Below are 19,358 nucleotides of genomic sequence, written 5' to 3'. Positions count from 1 at the left end.
TACGCATTTGGATCAGGGAACTACTGATTTCTAATCTACGCTAGAGGTGTGACTTGTGAGGTAACCCTCGCCCTAATCCATTTCGGACAAACTGGATAATCCAAACCATCCATTCACAAGCAGCCATAAAAAAAACAGTGGGGCCCACATTATTTGGGTGATCCAAACTATTCATTTGTTGGGCCATGATGTAGATAAGGTGTGCCCAGAAAATCTTCTCCATAGGATGATCCTAACCCTCCAATATGTTGAGGTTTAAAATGGACGGCACAATATAGAAACCTCAACTGATCAAAGGGTTAGGAACATCCTATGGAGAACGCACATACCTCATGGCCCAACAAATGAACGGTTTGGATCACCCAAATCGCTGTTTTTTTTTGGCTGCACGTGCATGCACACCCTTCCCCCATATAAATTATCCCATCCGTGACATAATAATCTGGATCTCTGGAAAAAATTCCGTGAAAAATATTATTGCACGCGAAAAAATTCCAGGGTCTAGTAGATTTGCAAATTTGGGGAAAAATTCCAATTTTAGTAAAAAAAAAAGATTTCATGGAAAAGAGTAATCATAAATAGTTAAATACTCTAGGGGCTGTCCCAGGTAAATTGTAAAGAAAGGGATGAATATGTCACTTCTCTTATCAGAATCTTGATCCGAATGTGCTTACTAATTTAAGTTAGAGCCCACCTGAAATTTTTAGTAGTAGTATGATTATCATATGCACTTGTTAGCATTGTAATATAAAAAACTATTTAAAAAAAAAATCTCCTTAATTAAAAAAGTTTCTCTAAACTATCCGACCCCAACTAGTTTGGAACAAAGGCTTAATTGAGTTGAGTTCTCCTTAATTTGAGTTTTTCCACCAAATTCAAAATTTTGAAATGTGCTCTCTTGTTCTTCATGCCTTTCTAGTTTTCAATTGTATCTTTTATCCTCTTACTCCTATTCGGATTTTATATTTTTGCTGGGCAATTAGAGTGTTATAGTGGTGTGGTTCAGATCTATTTGATCGTGCAATTCAGATAATGAGAGAGAGAGAGAGAGAGAGAGAGATAGTCAGGGCATTATCTCGACGCATTAAAAAGGTTACCTAACATCATCTAATTTTTGTTTTTTTACAGAAATCAGGTACACCAAATTTTAATTCGGAGGTAAAGTCAACAACAACAAGCCCTCAGGGAAGTAATTTTATTTCATAAAAAGAAAAATAGAATTAAAATAAGTTAATAGATTCATAACCATCCTTACTCTTTGTTTGAAAGTTGTTAAAAGTATAATAGATAAATAACGCCTTTCTCAAACAGCTTAAGATTTTAGAGTAAACTGGTAGTTTCACACCGAGATGTCTACACATAGTTAAAACTTAAAAGTACAGCTGGGCCCACTTCATAGGATGAACCAAACCGTTCATTTGTTGGGCCCCGTAAATCTTCTCCATAGGATCATCCTAACCCTCCGATCGTACTAGTATCTTCTCCTGCCATCATCGAGGGCTAGTGTTTAATAGCTTTTCTACTCATGTTTTATAAATTTCCTATTTTACACTCTCTCATCTGCTGTTAAAATCCCCAAAGAACCATAAACAGCCAACTAGAGTAGTTAATATCTTAAAATAAACAGAATAATGCCTATATGCACAAAAGAAGAGAGGGCAGGTATCTTCTTATACAAATGCAATATTGTTAGATACATGCCATGCAATGCACCATTTGGTTTGCCCACATGACGTCCAAATGGCTCAAATCATGGCATTAGCACATGGTTAGGACTTGGGACTTAGGGCTTTAGGCCTGTTTGGATTGCAAGAATTTTTGGGAAAAGTTTTGAAAGGAAAGATATTTCTAAAATTTTCTCCTACTTCGAGGAACCTTCATTTCCCACTAAATTATTGAAACAAAAAAAGTCGAAAGAAAATATTTTTCTTGCAATCCAAACAGGAGAAAATTTATTTTTCAGATTTCAATATGGGCATTTCGATAATTCTTGATGTAATATCATCATAGAATTTTCACATTTATAGGCAAAGAAAAACGGTAGCGAGCGAATTTGTAGCTCCAATTTTGAAATAGTGAAACCCTCTTCTCCCATAGACGTTGGCACACGGCCAAACCAAGTAACTCTTGCTTTTCTTGCTTTGTGCCTCTTGTGTTTCTACATCTCATCTTGTCTTTGGATTCACATCAAGTTTGATCCTGCACTGGGGGAATTTACAGATCATTCGATTCACAATACAAGCAATTCAAAACAGCATAGTTTAAGACAGCCAAAATAACGTGTAGGCTAACTGGGAGATTTTTAAATGTTGCCAAACATGAGAAATAGTTAATGTTGGGATTTTTTTTTAAATTTTCTAATGAGCATGGTTTATTATTTACAGAAATGTGATTGATTAGGACATTGACCTAGGACCATTAGATCGTGAGGATTTTATAATTAACAGAAATGTGATTGTTGGGGCATTGATTTCGACCATTAGATCGTATGGATTTTATTTAGATTGATGGATGAAAACATGAACAGTAGAGACTTGATCTGTGCTCACTAGCTTCTGTTTGTGAAATTTGGTGATGGCTACAAAACAAGTTCTTAGGAGACCCAATGTGAAAATTAGGAGGTAGCTGTATGGAGAGACAGAATTTAGAGGTATTTTTCCAATAGGGAAACAACTTTGTATATGACTTGAGAAGTGGGTTTCATAAAGAGCTGTATCCCTCACAAACCATTTGCATGCCTTTGCTCTTAGCTGATGAAAATCTAGGGTTCTCTCTTCAGATGAGGAGTGTGCTCTCTTTCTCGAATCTTTCCTATCAAGTTGAATGCATGGCCCCAGGTGGACTCCCACTCTATTCATCAATAAAAAGGCATATGAGGCAAGACCTAAACAATGAAGAGCTACCAAGGATTTAATGCTTCTACATCCATCTTTCTCTGTTTTGATAATTAGTCAATTTAATCAAAGTAATAATCCTTAACTCGAATTTGTAAACTTTATATTTCTTTCAGTTTTTTTGCATCACAAAGCATCAACATTTCTTCGAGTAATTTTAGAAACTCTTACCAAATTCAGGACTCGAAACAAGATCAGTTATTACACTTCTTTACGGAAAAAAAAACACTAATCAATTATGAATGGCAAAAAACCAAACTCTCAAATATCATACATCGGCCTCACGAACTTGTTTAACTTAAGCAAAAAAATTGAGACAAGGAAAACAAGACACATGAAAAGCGAAAGTGTAGGCACTTCAGCTTACCAGTTTTCCCTTGTTTTCTTCAACAATTTTTTGAAACTCTTTCTGACCGGCTTCGATCAGACCTTTTACAGTATCGAATGTGGTCAATCTAATGCTGCAAAAGACAAATCCCTTAGGAAATGAGCACGGTAACACATGAACAACTACTAAACAATAGCAGAAAATAAGATAATTTATGACCCAAGGCATCTAGTTTTCTAAGTGGGAGTGGCAACATCAGTTCAAGATTCATTCAACTATATAAAAAAAAAAGATTATATGACAGACACAAACACTGCTTCAAAGAGATGGAAACAGACCTGCTGCTTGGTAGGGTTTTCAAAGCATTGGGCACGAACCCCCGGTACAATCCAATGACACCATCACGTGCCACAATACCTGCATTTATATCTAGCAATTAGAAAAGCATATTTTTGGGCAACAGGTGTAAGGAAGTCTGAATTGAAAACCAAATGAGTAATAAACTTCTTGCACGAGTTTGAGATTGGATGAGCTTTTTCTGAAACACAATGAAGACTGGTGTCATTAAACATGAAAAGTTAAATCTTGTAATCTCTATCTCCTAGATTTAAGGGTTAAATTAAATGTCACAAGACTCAGAAAAGAAGGGAAAGAGAGAATCAAAATTTCTCCGAGGCAAACTCTTCACACAACAAATTTTGTCCGGTGCTGAGTATTATCCAGAAAAGTAGGGAAACAGAGAATTAAAGAATTAGAATAAGGAATGGTATGCTTTACCCATTCAGAGAACAACACTTCCCAATGCCTGAACACAAGAGTCCAAAAATGTATGCTAACCTATATTCACTGTTCAAAACCTCTTAATGCATCCTCATTGAGAGCTCTTCAAATTGAAGGTGGTGACACCCAGAAAAAATTCAAGCCTATACACCTTTGAAAAGAGCAAGGAAAACTCACATCCACACAGCAGTGTTGGCAGATATCCTCCATTGGAATCTCAACGGAGCTGTTCTCACTGATGAAACCAGGGTTGATCTTACATGCCCCTACGCATATTAAGTTGCCCCTATCCAAGTAGTCTGCATCAAATCACTTCAATGATTTTTGGGACGGGAGGTATGTCATCATGAATTTGAGTGATCTTCACGTCAACCATCCATTGTTCTGTTTCCACGATAATTGCTTACAAAACCAAGTTTTGGTTTTGGATCGAATTCGATACAAAGATAGTACTACAGTTTCAAAAGTTTCACCATTCCAAATTTGCACAAGAAAAATTATGTTAACAAAAGACTTAGCTTGCCTATTGACATAATGATTTAGACCCATTTGATGCATGCCACCTTAGTTTATTCTTTGATAAAGAGAGCCGCTTGGAACCAGCTTTACAACACTGACCAAATATTGCTGGCCACAAGGGATGAAAAATAGCTTGAAAATCATTTTCCAAATCATTTAAACAAAGATTGCGTCTGGAGTCAATTTAAGATACCAATTTTGTGAGTCCTGCACCGGATGGCTTTCTTCCACTGATAGCACATCATCTCAAAAGACCACTATTTCTAGAAGGATGCAAATTAACACTCTTATTAACCTTGAATTTAAAGAGTGTAAGAACCCCACCCGCATTCTATTAATTCACCTTTTCCCCCTACTACACATAATGGAGACTCCTAGTGGCTGTAGTACAGTAATATCTGCTTGATGACTTCACATTTATTTTTGTTGATTTTTAGTTAATTTCACCATAGCCGGTGGTTTGATTTCTTCTTGCATATCTCAGCCTCAAGACCAGAGAGATGAAGTACACGTTCAAGATAGTTCAAATTTCAAACCTCACTTCCCAATAAAAATTTGAAGAGTTTGAAACTAGCGGGGCGTCTGAAGTTGAACACATCAAATGGCTAGCTTGCATTAAATAAAAGCAATACACACATGCAATACTCCAAACAATTTAAACTTGACTATTGACATGCAACAGCATAAAAACAAACCCCGAAAAGACTAATACACATCATCTGCAAATCTAAGTGACAATACTCGAGATACATTTAGGATAAATAGTAGTTTGCAAATTTGCAAAAGCATACGAATCCACCAAAAATTCAAAGCTACCCAAAGGGAAAGGGTGACTATTTGAGGTATGTTACATCTCTCAACACGTTGCTTCTCAACCCATCCGTCATTGTGCAGCCCAAAAAATATTGGCAAGGGAAATTGGATATTTTCCATGGATTAAAGAATTTCTTCCTTACTGCATACACTGATAGTGCTAGATTCCCATGGGGCTGAAACCTAACAGAAAGCTTTTTCTCTCCTTTTCTAGAATGAAATAATTTCTTTGCTAAAATGAATGAAAACAAGTCAAGCTAGTATTAGACTTAATTTTGGCCCAAACCCTAAATAAACTTCATATAACTATGATGTATGTCTCCAAAAGCTAGGGGTTTTACAATACTAGAAATACACCTACATTTTCATGGAAATACCCATTAACCAAACTGAAAATGAGAATCGCATGGTACCCTCTATGCTCGAGTAGAGACAACTAGACATGTTAACAACATATTCTAATAGATCATTAAAAAAGCATATTCTAATAATACTACCACAAACAAATAGGAAACCAAAATTCACAAATACAAAATGTTGCAGCATGCCTACCACAACAAGTCTGCATGAGAATGATGAAATGGGAACAGAAATGAAACTGAGAATGTTGAAATTTCATCAAATGCATGAATAAGCCTCGAGGAGAAAGAATGTCATGATTGATCCATCTAGTGATACTCAGGAGACATGTCCATACCGTAAAATAGGTCAGAGTCTACATAAATGATGATACAACCCAAGAGTTTCAGTGATCCAGAGTTATATTTTTGGATATTAATAATATGTGATTGGGGAATTTATATGGCTGATAATCCGATTTAGCTGATGAGGCATTCCATCACACCTTCTATGCATGCATCTAAAATTGGATTGACAAGAAGACAAACACACAATCAATAAAATAGAGACGTAAAGCTAACCCTTCTCTAAAGTCTCTTTCAATAACTAGAAAGACTAAACATAACACGGGGCAAAACTAACCCTTCTCTAAAGACTCTTTCAATAACTAGAAAGACTAAACATAGCACCAGTTATCTTTCCAACCTAGGAAGATAAATAAACTAACATCTAAACAAACTAACAGACTACTTCCTCTACTTATAACATGTAGGTAAGGAACATCAATTCAATAATAAGAAGAAATTAATCATAGGAAAAAAGGAGTCGGAGAGATACTCGTTACTCTCAAATCTACGTCCCAGTGCACAATGCCTCCTTTTCAGACGAAGGAGATCTTCTTCTTCTTCTTCTTCTTCTTCAAAGCCTCAAGACTTGGGTCTTATTCAATCCCTTTTTCTTCCCTATATCTCCCTTGGTTGAGATGCATGCCTCCCTACTTATAATAGTAAGGGTTCCTTTCAATCCCGTACTTACTAAAAGTAGTAAGTTTTAGTACTTACTAAAATAGTAAATTGTGTATTTACTATAAATATTAAATTGTGGACTTACTACAAAAAGCAAGTTGCTGGCTTATGGTAAGTTTGCTATGAATTATCCTTTCCCTCCTATGAAATAGGAGATTGAGATTTTCTCTTGGGATATTTTCTCCTACAGATATTTTCTCCTTCCTACCAAATAGGTAATTTTCCAACAGAATACGGGAGATACCTCCTCCTAGATGTGTTATGACACCCCCTTGATGCATATAGTATTCTTTACACATGTGCAACATGCACACATGCGGAAATTTTCATGCATGTGGGACCCCCTGATATTGGCTCACATACCTCTGAGATCCACCTGGATCATTCCCCCACTGTATCGAATGCAATTAGCAAGAAACTCTTTTTTAGAACTACAAATGACCCAATCAATCCCATGAGCCTAAATTTCTATATTACTTCCATCAAAATTAAGATGCAAAACAACATCTGAAGGGAGTTCGTCCAGACTTGCTATGTACTTTTAAGTCTTTCTTGCTATGGCTGATACACAATATTCTGCTAGGTTTGAAATCCTAAGTTTAAATTTCGGAAAGTATCTCCCTAGATTTCAGGATTTTCCCTCAGGTTAGGGCAAGTACCACAGTCTTCCTGTATGCACATTTCTACAAATTATAGCTCATAGACTCTTTCACAGAGTCTAAGATGCTTGCACATCATCAGTTCTTGCTTAGCAAGGCCATGATGGTGCCCCATGACTCTTCGGGAGCTTGAGATGGAGTGATGGACTAACAGTAAAAGGATGTCAGATTTAACAGAATATTCATCCTTTATAGCTTCTACTTTATTATATTTAGAGATGCTTGATGAGCACTTTTATCCCTTTCATATACGTAATCACTTACTATGTTTAACCCTAATGCTCATAATTGGTAGTCTGCCTTTCGTCTCGTCCATTTGCAAAATGGAAAATCAAGCCATCTGCATTACAGATGACTCCCCTTAAATGAGCAAACGTGAGATTCACTCTTACCCAACTAAAGGGTGAGATTGCCAAAATCCAATTGGGAAATGATTGCTGAGAGAAACATCTAAAAATTCAGTGTAGTACTTGGAAACTTCATCCTAGTTGGCAGCCAGGGTAATTGACTTAAAGGGAACTGAACTTTTTTCAAATCTAAGAAACCTAGATTGGGTACTCAAAAAATTTAGGTGAGAGCTAAAAAAAATTGATGAAATGCCAGACTGACCCATCTCAGCCACCTCCACCACAGGTACTTGAGATAACATCCTGGATTTTCAAAAAGAGTTTAGAGGTTCTTTGAGGAAATCCAAAGGATCTCAATGACGTAACAGACCAACCTCTTGTTCCCATCCTCCATCTTTCAATTTTACACAGTTGTGATGCAAAAGGGACAATTCAAGAATGATAGAATATTGAACTGGAAAAATAAAGGAGAATACCCATCAACTCTAATAATAATGGCAAGAAACATCACATATCCTAGAACAATTGGTAAATTCGTATTCTGACTTTTGATAGATCAAGTACGGTGCCTCCACCATGCAAATTATCTCTAAGTTTGAAATAGAAATAATCAAATGCGAGAAGATTATGAAACCTGTTAGAAGGTGTATTGCATAGCCTAAGGGCATAGTGGTCTTTGTATGTTCTCTTTATATATAAATACTAAAGTAAGGGGGAGTAAACCCTAACTTCTTCCTTTTCTCTCTAATCTCTTCTCCTCTCAACATGGTATCAGAGCCCTAGGGGTTTTTGTGCCCTAGGGACCATTGGAGAAGCTCCCCTTCTCCTTCTTCTCTCCTCCCTCCCTCCATCACGCTCCTCCCTTTTTTTCTCCTTCTTCTCGCCCACCCTTCCCACTCGCCCCAGCCAATTTTTTATTTTTTTTTCCGCCCCTGCTCCTCCTCCTCCTCCCTCGCTCTCTCTCTCTTCCACCCCAATCTCTTCCTCTTTCTTCCCATTTTCACCCCTCCCTTCCTTTCCCTCATTAAAACCCTCATTTTTCGCTACTAATCCCATTTCCTATCCCTCATGAAACCTTAAATCCTTAACCCTACCCTCCCACCCTAAGTTCTAACCCTCTTTCTCTCTATGGTCTAAATTTCTTCCGCCCCTCTTTTCTTCTTCGCTCCGCGACTCCGACCTTTCATCTTCTCCATTTATGCCCTAGAGGCCCTATTATGTCTTTTTTCTCTCCTCTCCTTCGTCGGAGTCGCGCCATATTCTCTCACCACACATAGTGGTCTCTTTATGCCCTAGAGGCCTTTTCATTTCTCTTGTCCCTTACTTTGACGTCGTGTGTTGTCTATTTTGCCTTCGTTCCTTCTATGGATCCTCCTATTGTAGACAATCCCTCTCTCGGGCAAACCTCTTCTTCTTCTACCCCTATTTCCCCTTCATCGGGTGATGCCTCCTTCCTCCCGATGACCACGGTCAAGCTTGATGGTTCCAATTACATGAATTGGAAAGTGGCGGTGGAAGTTTATCTCATTGCCAAAAGGAAGGTCTACACCATACGTCGTGACCCTCCTGCGGCTTTGGATCCCACTTGTGAGCAGCGGGAAACGGATGATGCTCATATCCGTAGTTTACTCTGGCAGAGTATGATCCCACAGATTTCAGGGACTATGATGCAGCTTCCGACTGCAAAGAGGATTTGGGATCATACTGCGGTTATGTTTTCAGGCGTCGGTAACCTCTCCCATATTAGTGCCACATATTCTGAGTGGATGCATCTTCGGCGTTGTGACACCCCTCTTTCTACATACTATGATCAGTTCGTCTCTCACTGTCAGCAGCTCGACATTTTTCTGCCCTTGACGACAGACTTAGCCGTCGCCGCTCGACAGCGGGATCAGCTTCGAGTTGTTCAGTTTCTCGAGACCTTGGGCCCCGAGTTTATGTTTTTTCGCCAGCAGATTTTTTGTTCTGGCACTATGCCTTCCCTCGAGGAGGTCTATCAGCGGGCACAACAGTGTCTAGGTGGAGCCTCTCTTACTCCTGCTATTTTTTATGGTCATGCTACCGCGGCATATGCAGTAGGGGATCGTCCTGCCCGTGGTGATGGGATGTTTGGCCGAGGCCGTGGCCGTGGCGAACGTACCATGGGTACGGATTTCTCTAGTGGCAGGGGATATGGTGGCCGACCTCGTCCATATTGTACACATTGCCGGCGCGAGGGCCACCGTGATGAGACCTGTTATGTGCTACATCCTGAGCGTCGTCCCCCGCCGCCATCTCAGTTCGGGCGATCAGCGCACCTTTCTACTCTAGACGACCCTGATCCTCGAGCATCTTCCTCCGGCTCCAGCCCAGCTGTACTGTCTTTCACTCAGGCCGACTATGATGAGTTCCAGCGCCTACGCTTGGCCGCCCATCCTCCCAGTGCTGGCTTTGCACAGCCAGGTAGCACTCCTGCCTCTCTTCTCAGTAGCTCGAGCTCCTTGATCATTGATTCGGGAGCCTCGAACCATGTGACAGGTACTCTATCATCACTTAGGTCTTTTCACCCTCTTTCCTCTCAGTCTATGACCCTCGCTGATGGCCGTACTACTCCCATTTCTGGTACAGGGAGTACCTCTCCCTACCCTGGTCTTACCCTCTCCTCTGTGCTTTGTGTTCCCCAACCTCCCTTTAACTTACTTTCAGTCAGTCAGCTCACTAAATATCTTAACTGCTATGTCTCATTTTATCCATCTTATTGCTTATTACAGGATCTTGCGACTGGGAGGACGATTGGTAAAGGACGTGAGGTAGATGGGTTGTATCGTCTGGATGGAGGTCCCCCCTGTACCATTTTACACAGTTCTGTCGACGCCTACCAGTGGCACTCCCGCCTTGGTCATCCATGCATTGAGCGCTTACGGCGCACCTCTATAGTTTCTGTTCCTATTCAGTCTTTTCAGTGCGAAGCCTGTGAACTTGGAAAACACCACTGTGTGTCTTTTCCCTCTAGGCTTGTTAGTCGGGCCTCGCACCCTTTTGCTTTAGTGCACTCTGATGTATGGGGTCCCCTGAGAACTCCTTCTATTTTTGGATATAGATATTTTGTTGTTTTCATTGATGACTATTCTCGCATGACTTGGCTGTATTTGCTTCACGATCGTTCTGAGGTTTTCTCTGCTTTTCGTACTTTTCATTCTGAGGTTACAAATCAGTTTGATTGTACCCTCAAATGCTTGCGCACAGATAATGCTAGAGAATATTTCTCCACTACCCATGGGTTCCAGGATTTTCTTTCCAGTCGGGGTATTCTCCACCAGTCTTCTTGTGCTCACACCTCTCAGCAGAATGGTGTGGCTGAAAGGAAGATGCGCTCTTTACTTGATGGGGCTCGCTCTCTTCTTATTCAGATGCGAGTTCCCAAGAGCTATTGGGGTGATGCTGTTCTTACTGCATGCCACCTTGCCAACCGGCTTCCATCCTCGGTTCTTGGTGGCTCTTCCCCCTTTGATGTGTTATACCCTGGTCATGACCCCTTTCCTATCACCCCTAGGGTCTTTGGGTGTGTGTGTTTTGTTCACCACCTTGGTCCTGGCTTTGATAAGCTGGACCCTCGGGCTGAACGATGCATCTTTCTTGGGTATTCTCGTACCCATAAAGGTTATCACTGTTACAGTCCTCGCCTGCGTCGGTCCTTTGTGTCTGCCGATGTCACATTCTTCGAGTCTGAGTCCTACTTTGTATCTTCTCATGAGGCTCCTTCCACAGGTCCTGACTCGGACCTTCCTCTTCCCCTCCCCACCCTTGAGGCTCCTCTCCTCTCCCCTCCTGTATTAGTTCCTGAGACTATTCCTGTTTGTGATCCCTACAGGCTCCTGAGGCTCCTCCTCCCGCTCCTCCGCAGACATATCCTTGTCGGCCGAGATCTACAGCTCATCCTCGTCGACCGAGATCTACAGCTAATCCTCCTCCGCCTGCGCCATCGTCCTTGCAGCCGGGGATCACACCCCCAACATCTCAAGTACCTATCTCTTCTACTCCTACTTCAGATTTTCCCATTGCTTCTCGTACTCGTTCTCACAGTACTGCTCACCCGATTTCCTCTGTTATTTCATATGATTCTCTCACCCCGATGTTTCGGAGTTTTGTTTCCTCTTTGTCCTCTGTTTCTTTGCCACAGTCTTTACCAGCTGCACTTGATCATTCGGGATGGCGTGCGGCCATGGATCTTGAGATGGAGGCCCTCCAGGCCAATATGACATGGGAGTTAGTTCCTCTTCCTCCTGGGGCTCGACCAGTTGGTTGTCGCTGGGTTTATGAGGTCAAACACTTACCTGACGGTACTATTGAGCGCCTTAAGGCGCGGTCGGTGGCAAAAGGCTATACTCAGACCTTTGGTGTTGATTATTTAGAGACTTTTTCGCCGGTCGCTAAGATTCCGTCTGTTCGTGTTCTTCTATCTCTTGCAGTTACACATGACTGGCCTCTGCATCAGTTAGATGTCAAGAATGCATTTTTACATGGTGAGCTTACTGAGGAAGTGTATATGGAGCAACCTCCTGGGTATGTTGCTCAGGGGGCGATGTCCTCCTCAGTATGTCCGTTGCGGAAGTCTATATACGGTCTCAAGCAGTCTCCTAGAGCCTGGTTTGGACGATTCAGTGATGCTATCATGCACTATGGCATGAAGCAATGTGCAGTTGATCACTCCGTCTTCAGTTCTCATTCCACTACTGGTTGTGTGCTATTGATAGTATATGTCGATGACATCATCATTACAGGCAGTGATTCAGAGGGGATACGCAGGTTGAAGACCTTCTTGCAGAACGAGTTTTCAACCAAAGATTTGGGTCGTCTCAGATACTTTCTTGGCATTGAGGTTGCATATTCTACTAGAGGTCTCTCCCTCTCACAGAGGAAATATGTACTAGATCTTCTTGAGGAGACAGGTCACCTTGGAGTGAAATCTGCGTCTGCTCCCATGGACCCAAATAGGAAACTTCTTCCAGAAGAAGGAGATTTATTAGATGACCCTGGCAGATATAGGAGGCTGGTGGGTAAGCTCATATATCTTACAGTCACTCGTCCAGATATATCATTTGTTGTTGGCTGACTGCTCACCCCGTACTTCTCACTGGGCAGCAGTGATTCAAATTCTTCGCTACTTGAAAGAAGCACCAGGGAAAGGACTCGTATTCAAGAAGCATGGTCATACCCAGGTAGAAGGCTTCTGTGATGCAGACTGGGCAGGATCTCCAGCAGATAGGAGATCTACCACTGGATATTGCACCTTTGTTGGTGGCAATCTAGTGTCGTGGAAAAGTAAGAAGCATGACATAGTCTCCAAGTCGAGTGCCGAATCAGAGTATCGTACTATGTCTCATACCAGCGGGGTGCTTATTTGGTTACGTTCTCTCCTTTCAGAGATTGGTTTCTCTTCATTTGCTCCAGCTCAGCTGTATTGTGACAATCAAGCTGCAATTCATATAGCTACCAATTCTTTCATGAGAGAACCAAGCATATAGAGGTTGATTGCCACTTCATTCGCCAAAGGATACAAAGAGGCGAGATTCATGTTTCTTTCACGAGATCTGCTGATCAGTTAGCAGATGTGTTCACAAAGCCCTTAAGCTATACAAAATTGAGTGACATATGTAACAAGCTTGGAATGTACAATATATACATTCCAGCTTGAGGGGGAGTGTTAGAAGGTGTATTGCATAGCCTAAGGGCATAGTGGTCTTTGTATGTTCTCTTTATATATAAATACTAAAGTAAGGGGGAGTAAACCCTAACTTCTTCCTTTTCTCTCTAATCTCTTCTCCTCTCAACAAAACCAATTCTGAATCAGTATAATATTTTCTCCAATGCACAAACAATCAAAGCATCTGTAATCCTAATTGAAATAAAAACCAAAGAAGGCAAAAAAAAAATCATAAATGACATCAGCATAATAAGTACTCTAGAAGAGCCAATTCGCTTGGCAAGGCTATAACAGTTGCAAGTAATCAAAATTTTACCAGGGAAAGCATCCAGAACTGTTGTGTATGGTGAACCCCTCATTTGCATCTGTCTTCTCACAGTGTCCAAAGGATAGCACATAACAGTAGCCAGGGTTGCTGACACCAAAGCCGTAACAAAAGATGACTCGGGCCTCTTTTGATATTTCTCTGGTAGGGATTTCTTGATCCTAGCATTTTAGACACCAAATAGCAACATTTCAGTCTGGTTTCAGTTTTTGGTTCAATTCTGTACAAAGTACAAACTACAAACGAACATAAAAATGCAAAGCTCACAAGTCAAAAATGCAGAAGTTCACAGCAATATAAGGTGCAATTCCAAGAAGAGATGGTCCAAGACCCCTGTAAAAGGAACCAATTCCTTCATCTCTAAGCATATTTAGCGCAACCTGAAAAATAATCCATCAGCATGCATTATTAAGTATCAGTGTCCAAGTCGGAAACACCCTTACAACTTGATAATTCCTACCTCAGACATAGTTTTGCACCCAGGTTCAACCGCTAACCTTAATCTCAGGACATCTAAAGGATATGTTACCTACAAAGAGTAATCAAATATTAAACACAAATAGAAAAAAAACTACAGTAAAAGTAAGTCCATGTCAAGAAAAAACTTACAAAAGTGGAGGTCATGCCAGCACAAGCCCCTGCTGCCAATCTCCCAACAACAGAGAGCTCCCCATCCTTTCCTCTGAAAAGTTTCTATATCCCAAAATGCAAAAGATAGATCACAACTCGTGGACATTGCAAACTGTACTGGTTCCATAGACCAAAGGCAGCCATACCAGATAATATTAATAACTTTCAATATCCAAAAATGCAAAAGGTAGATCATAGATAACTTGTCTCGGACAATGCAAACTAAATACTAGTTCGGATAGCCCAGAGGAAACCATGATTGATTTTATTTTTTTGAATGGTGATCCAAACCATTCACTTGATAGACATAGATAGGGTGTACCCAAAAAATCATCTCTATAAAATCATCCTAACCATTCGATTTGTGGAGGGACAAAATGGACACATTTTATAGCCATCCATTTTAAACCTCCACAAAGCAAGGGTTAGCATGATCCTATCATGGTTTTAAATACGAAATTTACATGAAGTCGTTTCTTTACAAGATTTCGCCGAAATTTCGCCGAAATCTCACCGAAATTTTGGTTGAAATTTCGTTTTTAGCCTTTTTTACAAGATCCACCGAAATTTTTAAAAAGTCCACTGAAATGTTATAATTCCCACCGAAATTTATGAAATATTCACCAAAATAGCCAAAATTTCCACTGAAATCGCCAAAATTTACACCGAATTTTTAAACATTTCCGTCGAAATTTTAAAAAAAATAAATCATAATCATATTTTTACATGATTTCGGCCCGGTGACTGAAACTGTACCACCGAAACCAAAATTTAAAACCTTGGATCCTATGGAGATGATTTTTTGGGTGCACCCTATCTAGGGCTGCAACAGGGTCGGGTTTTTCAAAACCCTAGCCCAACCCTGGATCCCATTATCTCGGCCCTGACCCGCCCTGATCCTGAGTCAGGGCCGAAAAACCTCAACCCATTGCCCGCCCTACAGGGCTCAGCGCGGCCCTGGCCCGCCCTGATTGGCCCTGATTGTACCGGGCCAAGTTCGGGCTGGCCCTGATTGACCCTAGTGCAAATACCTGTTAAGAGTGGCAAAAATGAAGCAACTACATATCATATAGAACAAAATGATCAATAAATAGAGAAAGGGAACAAAATATGACAATATGAATTCAACAACATGATGGGCAGCAGAGACAATCAATTAATAATAATAATCTAAAGAAACATCAATCCAAGATAATAGAAAACATTAGCAAAAGAAACATGCACAAATGGTTCAATTCTATAATAGAAAACTTAGGGTTGGGTCGGGCCGACCCGAGGTATTAACCCTAAACCCGACCCGACCCGACCCTAACTCAAGGCCTAGAAAATGAACCCTGACCCGCCCTCAGCCCTCAGGGTTGGAAAATCCAGCCCAGACCCTGTTCGGGCTCAAGGCGGGTCAGGGCTGACAGGGCCAAACTTGCACCCCTAACCCTATCTATGTCAGGACCTATTGAGTGAATGGCTTGCATCACTCAAACAACATGGGGCCCATCTATATTTCTGGTTGATCGACCAGATACATATATCTATATCCAAAAATGGAAAAGATAGATAGCATGTTTTTAATACTGCAAAATGAATACCGGTTCTGTTGGCCAAAGCCAACCATATCAGATTGTATAACATGTTAGGTGCACTAAGGTATCGTAATACCTTGTAAGTTTCATAAGCGAACAGCTGCACAGCACTATATGGAATGATTCGTATGACCTGTGACACAATTCAAAAAATTCTAAAATATTGAATGAAAACACATTGCTGGCATTGAGAAACAAGATGATGTAAAATACCTGAGGAAGATTTCCTTTCCAATAGCCTTTGATTCCCTCCTCTTTCCCAATCAATGTAATGGCCTGGAATCCATGTCAAGTGAAACAGTGCTCTTATACTCAGATATTACTGTACAAGATACTTGAGGAAACAGCTCATGATACGATTGAGCCATTGTGTAACTGATAAGCTTGAATTTTCAAATATAAACAAAAGTACAAAACAACTTCATCATCCTAGGAATCACATTAACCAAGTTTAAAACGTTACGAAGAAAATTAAGAACCAGTTTCCGATAAAAGAATGGACCACAAAGAAGCAGCCTCAATTATTTAAGCAGAATAATGTAGTCTCTAACTCATGCCAATTAGCTAAACATGGGGAACCCCTTGACCATTTTGAAATGTAATAACCACACATAAACAAGCATGTGTAACAAATCAAATATCAAAAGGACGGTTGGGGGTGGAATAATATTCGGAATACCTTGAAGACAACAAATAAAAAATATATATAAACAAATAGAAGTATAGAACAGCATGCACCTCAATAAAACCGATCCCCTTCGTTGTAGTTCCTTCCACAAACCGCACCCCATGAGTCTGCACAATACACTTGCCAAGTGAAAATAAAATCATCAAGTTTTCATTTCTGGCTTCTATTTCGCAAATTATGGTGTCAAATGACTCAAATTTAACTCCTAAAAATTAGCATTACATGCTAGATGTGCATGTTCGTCACTTGAGTCATTTTGTTTTCACTTTGCAGCCTCTAATTTCTTAACAAATTTGAAGTTCAATGGATCAAAAAGAAAAAAAGATGAAGAGTCGAAAAGAAAAGAATTTTTTTTTTAGGCTTCCCAAGCAAATGAAAATAGGGGTGTATAAGATGAAAGACAAAATTGAGCTACATTAAGAAATATTCTTCCAAATTTGGTGAGTATGAGTTTGATCTTTCTTTCCTTTAAGCTTTGGAGGAAATTTTAAGTCTCCATGTGAAAAAGATAAAAAAAAAGACTTGAACTAAGGACCCTCAAGTTTGCTTCTCAGTCAACTCTTTCTTCCCTTCTCTTTTGGCACGCGATGATAGTCCAGCTTCTCCCGTTGCAATAATTTGGGAGTCCTTGCACAGAATTAGCCAGAAACTTAAATACATATGACATGCTAAAATACAAAAATTTAAACTTGATAATAGGGGTATCATGTGTAGAGAGGATGGGGAATCATTGAATCATCTCTTTCTTAATCATAAGGTAGCTTCTAAATTTTAGAGGGAAATCGAGGTCCTGCAGTACCATCTCTCTCTCTCTCTCTCTCTCTCTCTCTCTCTCTCTCTCTCTCTCTCTCTCTCTCTCTCTCTCTCTCTCTCTAGCATTATTTTTCGATCAAGAAGCAAAACCATTTCCACATATAATGAAAGAAAAGAAGAAGAAGATCCCATAGCAAGCATCAGAATTAAGAACCATATAAAAAGGGCAACATTTGAAGCATTCAGAAGCAAACCCTCTTGAAAACCATCATTAACTTGCAGTAAGAACCAAACCCATTTCCAAAAAAAAAAAAAAAAAAAAACCAAACCTACATTAACTTTCATAAGCATATGATTGAAAAGCAAAATCAAAATACCACTACTGACATAAATTGAGGGGAAAATCCCAATCAATATCTCCTAACAAAATTGAGTAAAATTGAGACCTGCATGAGAAGCTTGACGCGATCGAGAGGAGCGGTGAGAGTCTTGGCGGCAGCTCCGGCAATCGCTCCGGCGGCAAAGAGAGCAGCATCTTTAGGAACCAAAGCCAACAATGCCAAAGGATGTTTTAAGAATTGCTCAGAGGTAGGAAACTCATCAGAATTATCTCTCTTTTTCTCCACCGAAACAGAAGCAAAAACCCCTCTCTTTTTCCCTCTAAATTCTCCTTCAATTTCTCCTCTTTCTCCTTCTTTCCAACTTGTCTGAACCATTTGAAACCCTGGAATTGGGCGCCATGTCAATACGCCCTCTTTCATCTAATCAGAACGAGTACTTTACAAAGAAGAATATGAGGATTTCTTGTGAAAGCCAACGAGATAAGGCGAATGGAGTTGCAGAGATGACAGACCTCTTTGTATCACCCTTTTGGAAACCAAAAAAAACACAGGCTTTTTTAGAACGGGCGATTTGACATTCGCACTGGGTTTTGACTTTGAAAAGGGGTTTACTTGTTGGGAAATTTTATTATTGGCCTCTAGTTTTTCTATAGTTTCGCTCCCCCACACACAGCACGTCTGTATTCTATCGTTTATTTTGTGCACTTATTTATTCGGCACGGATCGGAGCATTTACATATTTTTCTTTTACTAAAATACCACCGTTCCGTACTTGAGTCCCACGTTTGAAATTAGAAAAAGTACGGAATGGTGGTAGCAGTTTCTAGAAATTACGGATTTCGTCTACTTTTTAAAACTAGCATGAAACACGATTGATTCTTCAAAATCGGGTGGAAAGAAGACCCTGATACCCTTCTGACATCAACAAAAATCTCCTTTTTCATTACTGCCCATTAAATTGGTGCGCTTCATAAATCTTCTTTTGGTTCGCCTAAATGTGTATTTGAACCAACAGAACCTTAGGTTCGTTTCTATCTTGGTCGTCGAAAATAACTAGACACTGATGGATGCTTGACACGTGTTGAAAAACTTTTTGAAACGCTAGCGCCTTTATACACAGCCGGTTTGGTTTGGATTTGAAATCTTTCTTTGAACCCAGAGTCCCTTAGGTTCGTTTAAATCTTGGCAATAGCCAATATGCATAGACGGTCGGATCCACGACACGTAGACATCAATATGGAATTGTGGCGTCTTCTAATAATACCACATCTTTGTATGAGATTTCACCGGTGTACCCATTATTTTCGCTTACACCCTATTTACGCCGGCATACCCCTTGATATCTCGGCGGCGTATTTGATACGTTTTGAACACATGTTTGAACCCAGAAAATCCAGCAGCGTACTTCGCCGGCGTACACATTATTTCCGCTTACACCCTATTTCGGCCGGCGTACCCCATGATATTCCCGCGGCGTACTCTATAATCCGGCGGCATACTCTATAATCTGGCGGTGTATTTGATATTTTGGCGGCATACTCGATATGTTTGGAACACATGTTTGAACCTAGAAAATCCGGCAGCGTACTCAATATTCCGGCGGTGTACTCTAAAATCCGGCGGCTTAGTGAATGAGCCAAGGGGAGCGAGGGGG

At 40.3% G+C, this 19,358-nt stretch overlaps 1 protein-coding gene across 5 annotated transcripts; it reads right to left on the bottom strand.

Annotated features, from left to right (window-relative positions):
- Positions 1-1,439: 1,439 nt before the first annotated feature.
- Positions 1,440-18,365, bottom strand: LOC143879903 (thylakoid ADP,ATP carrier protein, chloroplastic-like). 5 transcript variants are annotated; one of them, XM_077382573.1, is made up of 11 exons: positions 17,810-18,365; positions 16,661-16,729; positions 16,136-16,198; positions 15,999-16,055; positions 14,322-14,405; positions 14,173-14,241; positions 13,980-14,092; positions 13,704-13,873; positions 3,561-3,639; positions 3,262-3,355; positions 1,440-1,484 (listed from the first exon to the last, which is right to left on the bottom strand). In XM_077382573.1, the coding sequence occupies exons 1-11, from the start codon at positions 18,122-18,124 to the stop codon at positions 1,455-1,457; spliced, it is 1,143 nt and encodes a 380-aa protein (XP_077238688.1). In that variant the 5' UTR covers positions 18,125-18,365; the 3' UTR covers positions 1,440-1,454. The 5 variants fall into 5 exon arrangements, with proteins under 5 accessions (XP_077238688.1, XP_077238686.1, XP_077238690.1 ...); XM_077382571.1 differs by lacking the exon at positions 1,440-1,484 and adding an exon at positions 1,731-2,204; XM_077382575.1 differs by lacking the exon at positions 1,440-1,484 and adding an exon at positions 1,731-2,199.
- Positions 18,366-19,358: the final 993 nt, after the last annotated feature.

Source organism: Tasmannia lanceolata, unplaced genomic scaffold (assembly GCF_043159265.1).
Source record: "Tasmannia lanceolata isolate RefF3 unplaced genomic scaffold, GAP_Taslan_0.1 ptg000006l, whole genome shotgun sequence".
In the NCBI taxonomy this organism is placed as follows: Eukaryota; Viridiplantae; Streptophyta; class Magnoliopsida; order Canellales; family Winteraceae; genus Tasmannia; species Tasmannia lanceolata.
Note: the sequence above shows the minus strand (reverse complement) of the source record. Positions and strands in the feature narration are given on the sequence as shown.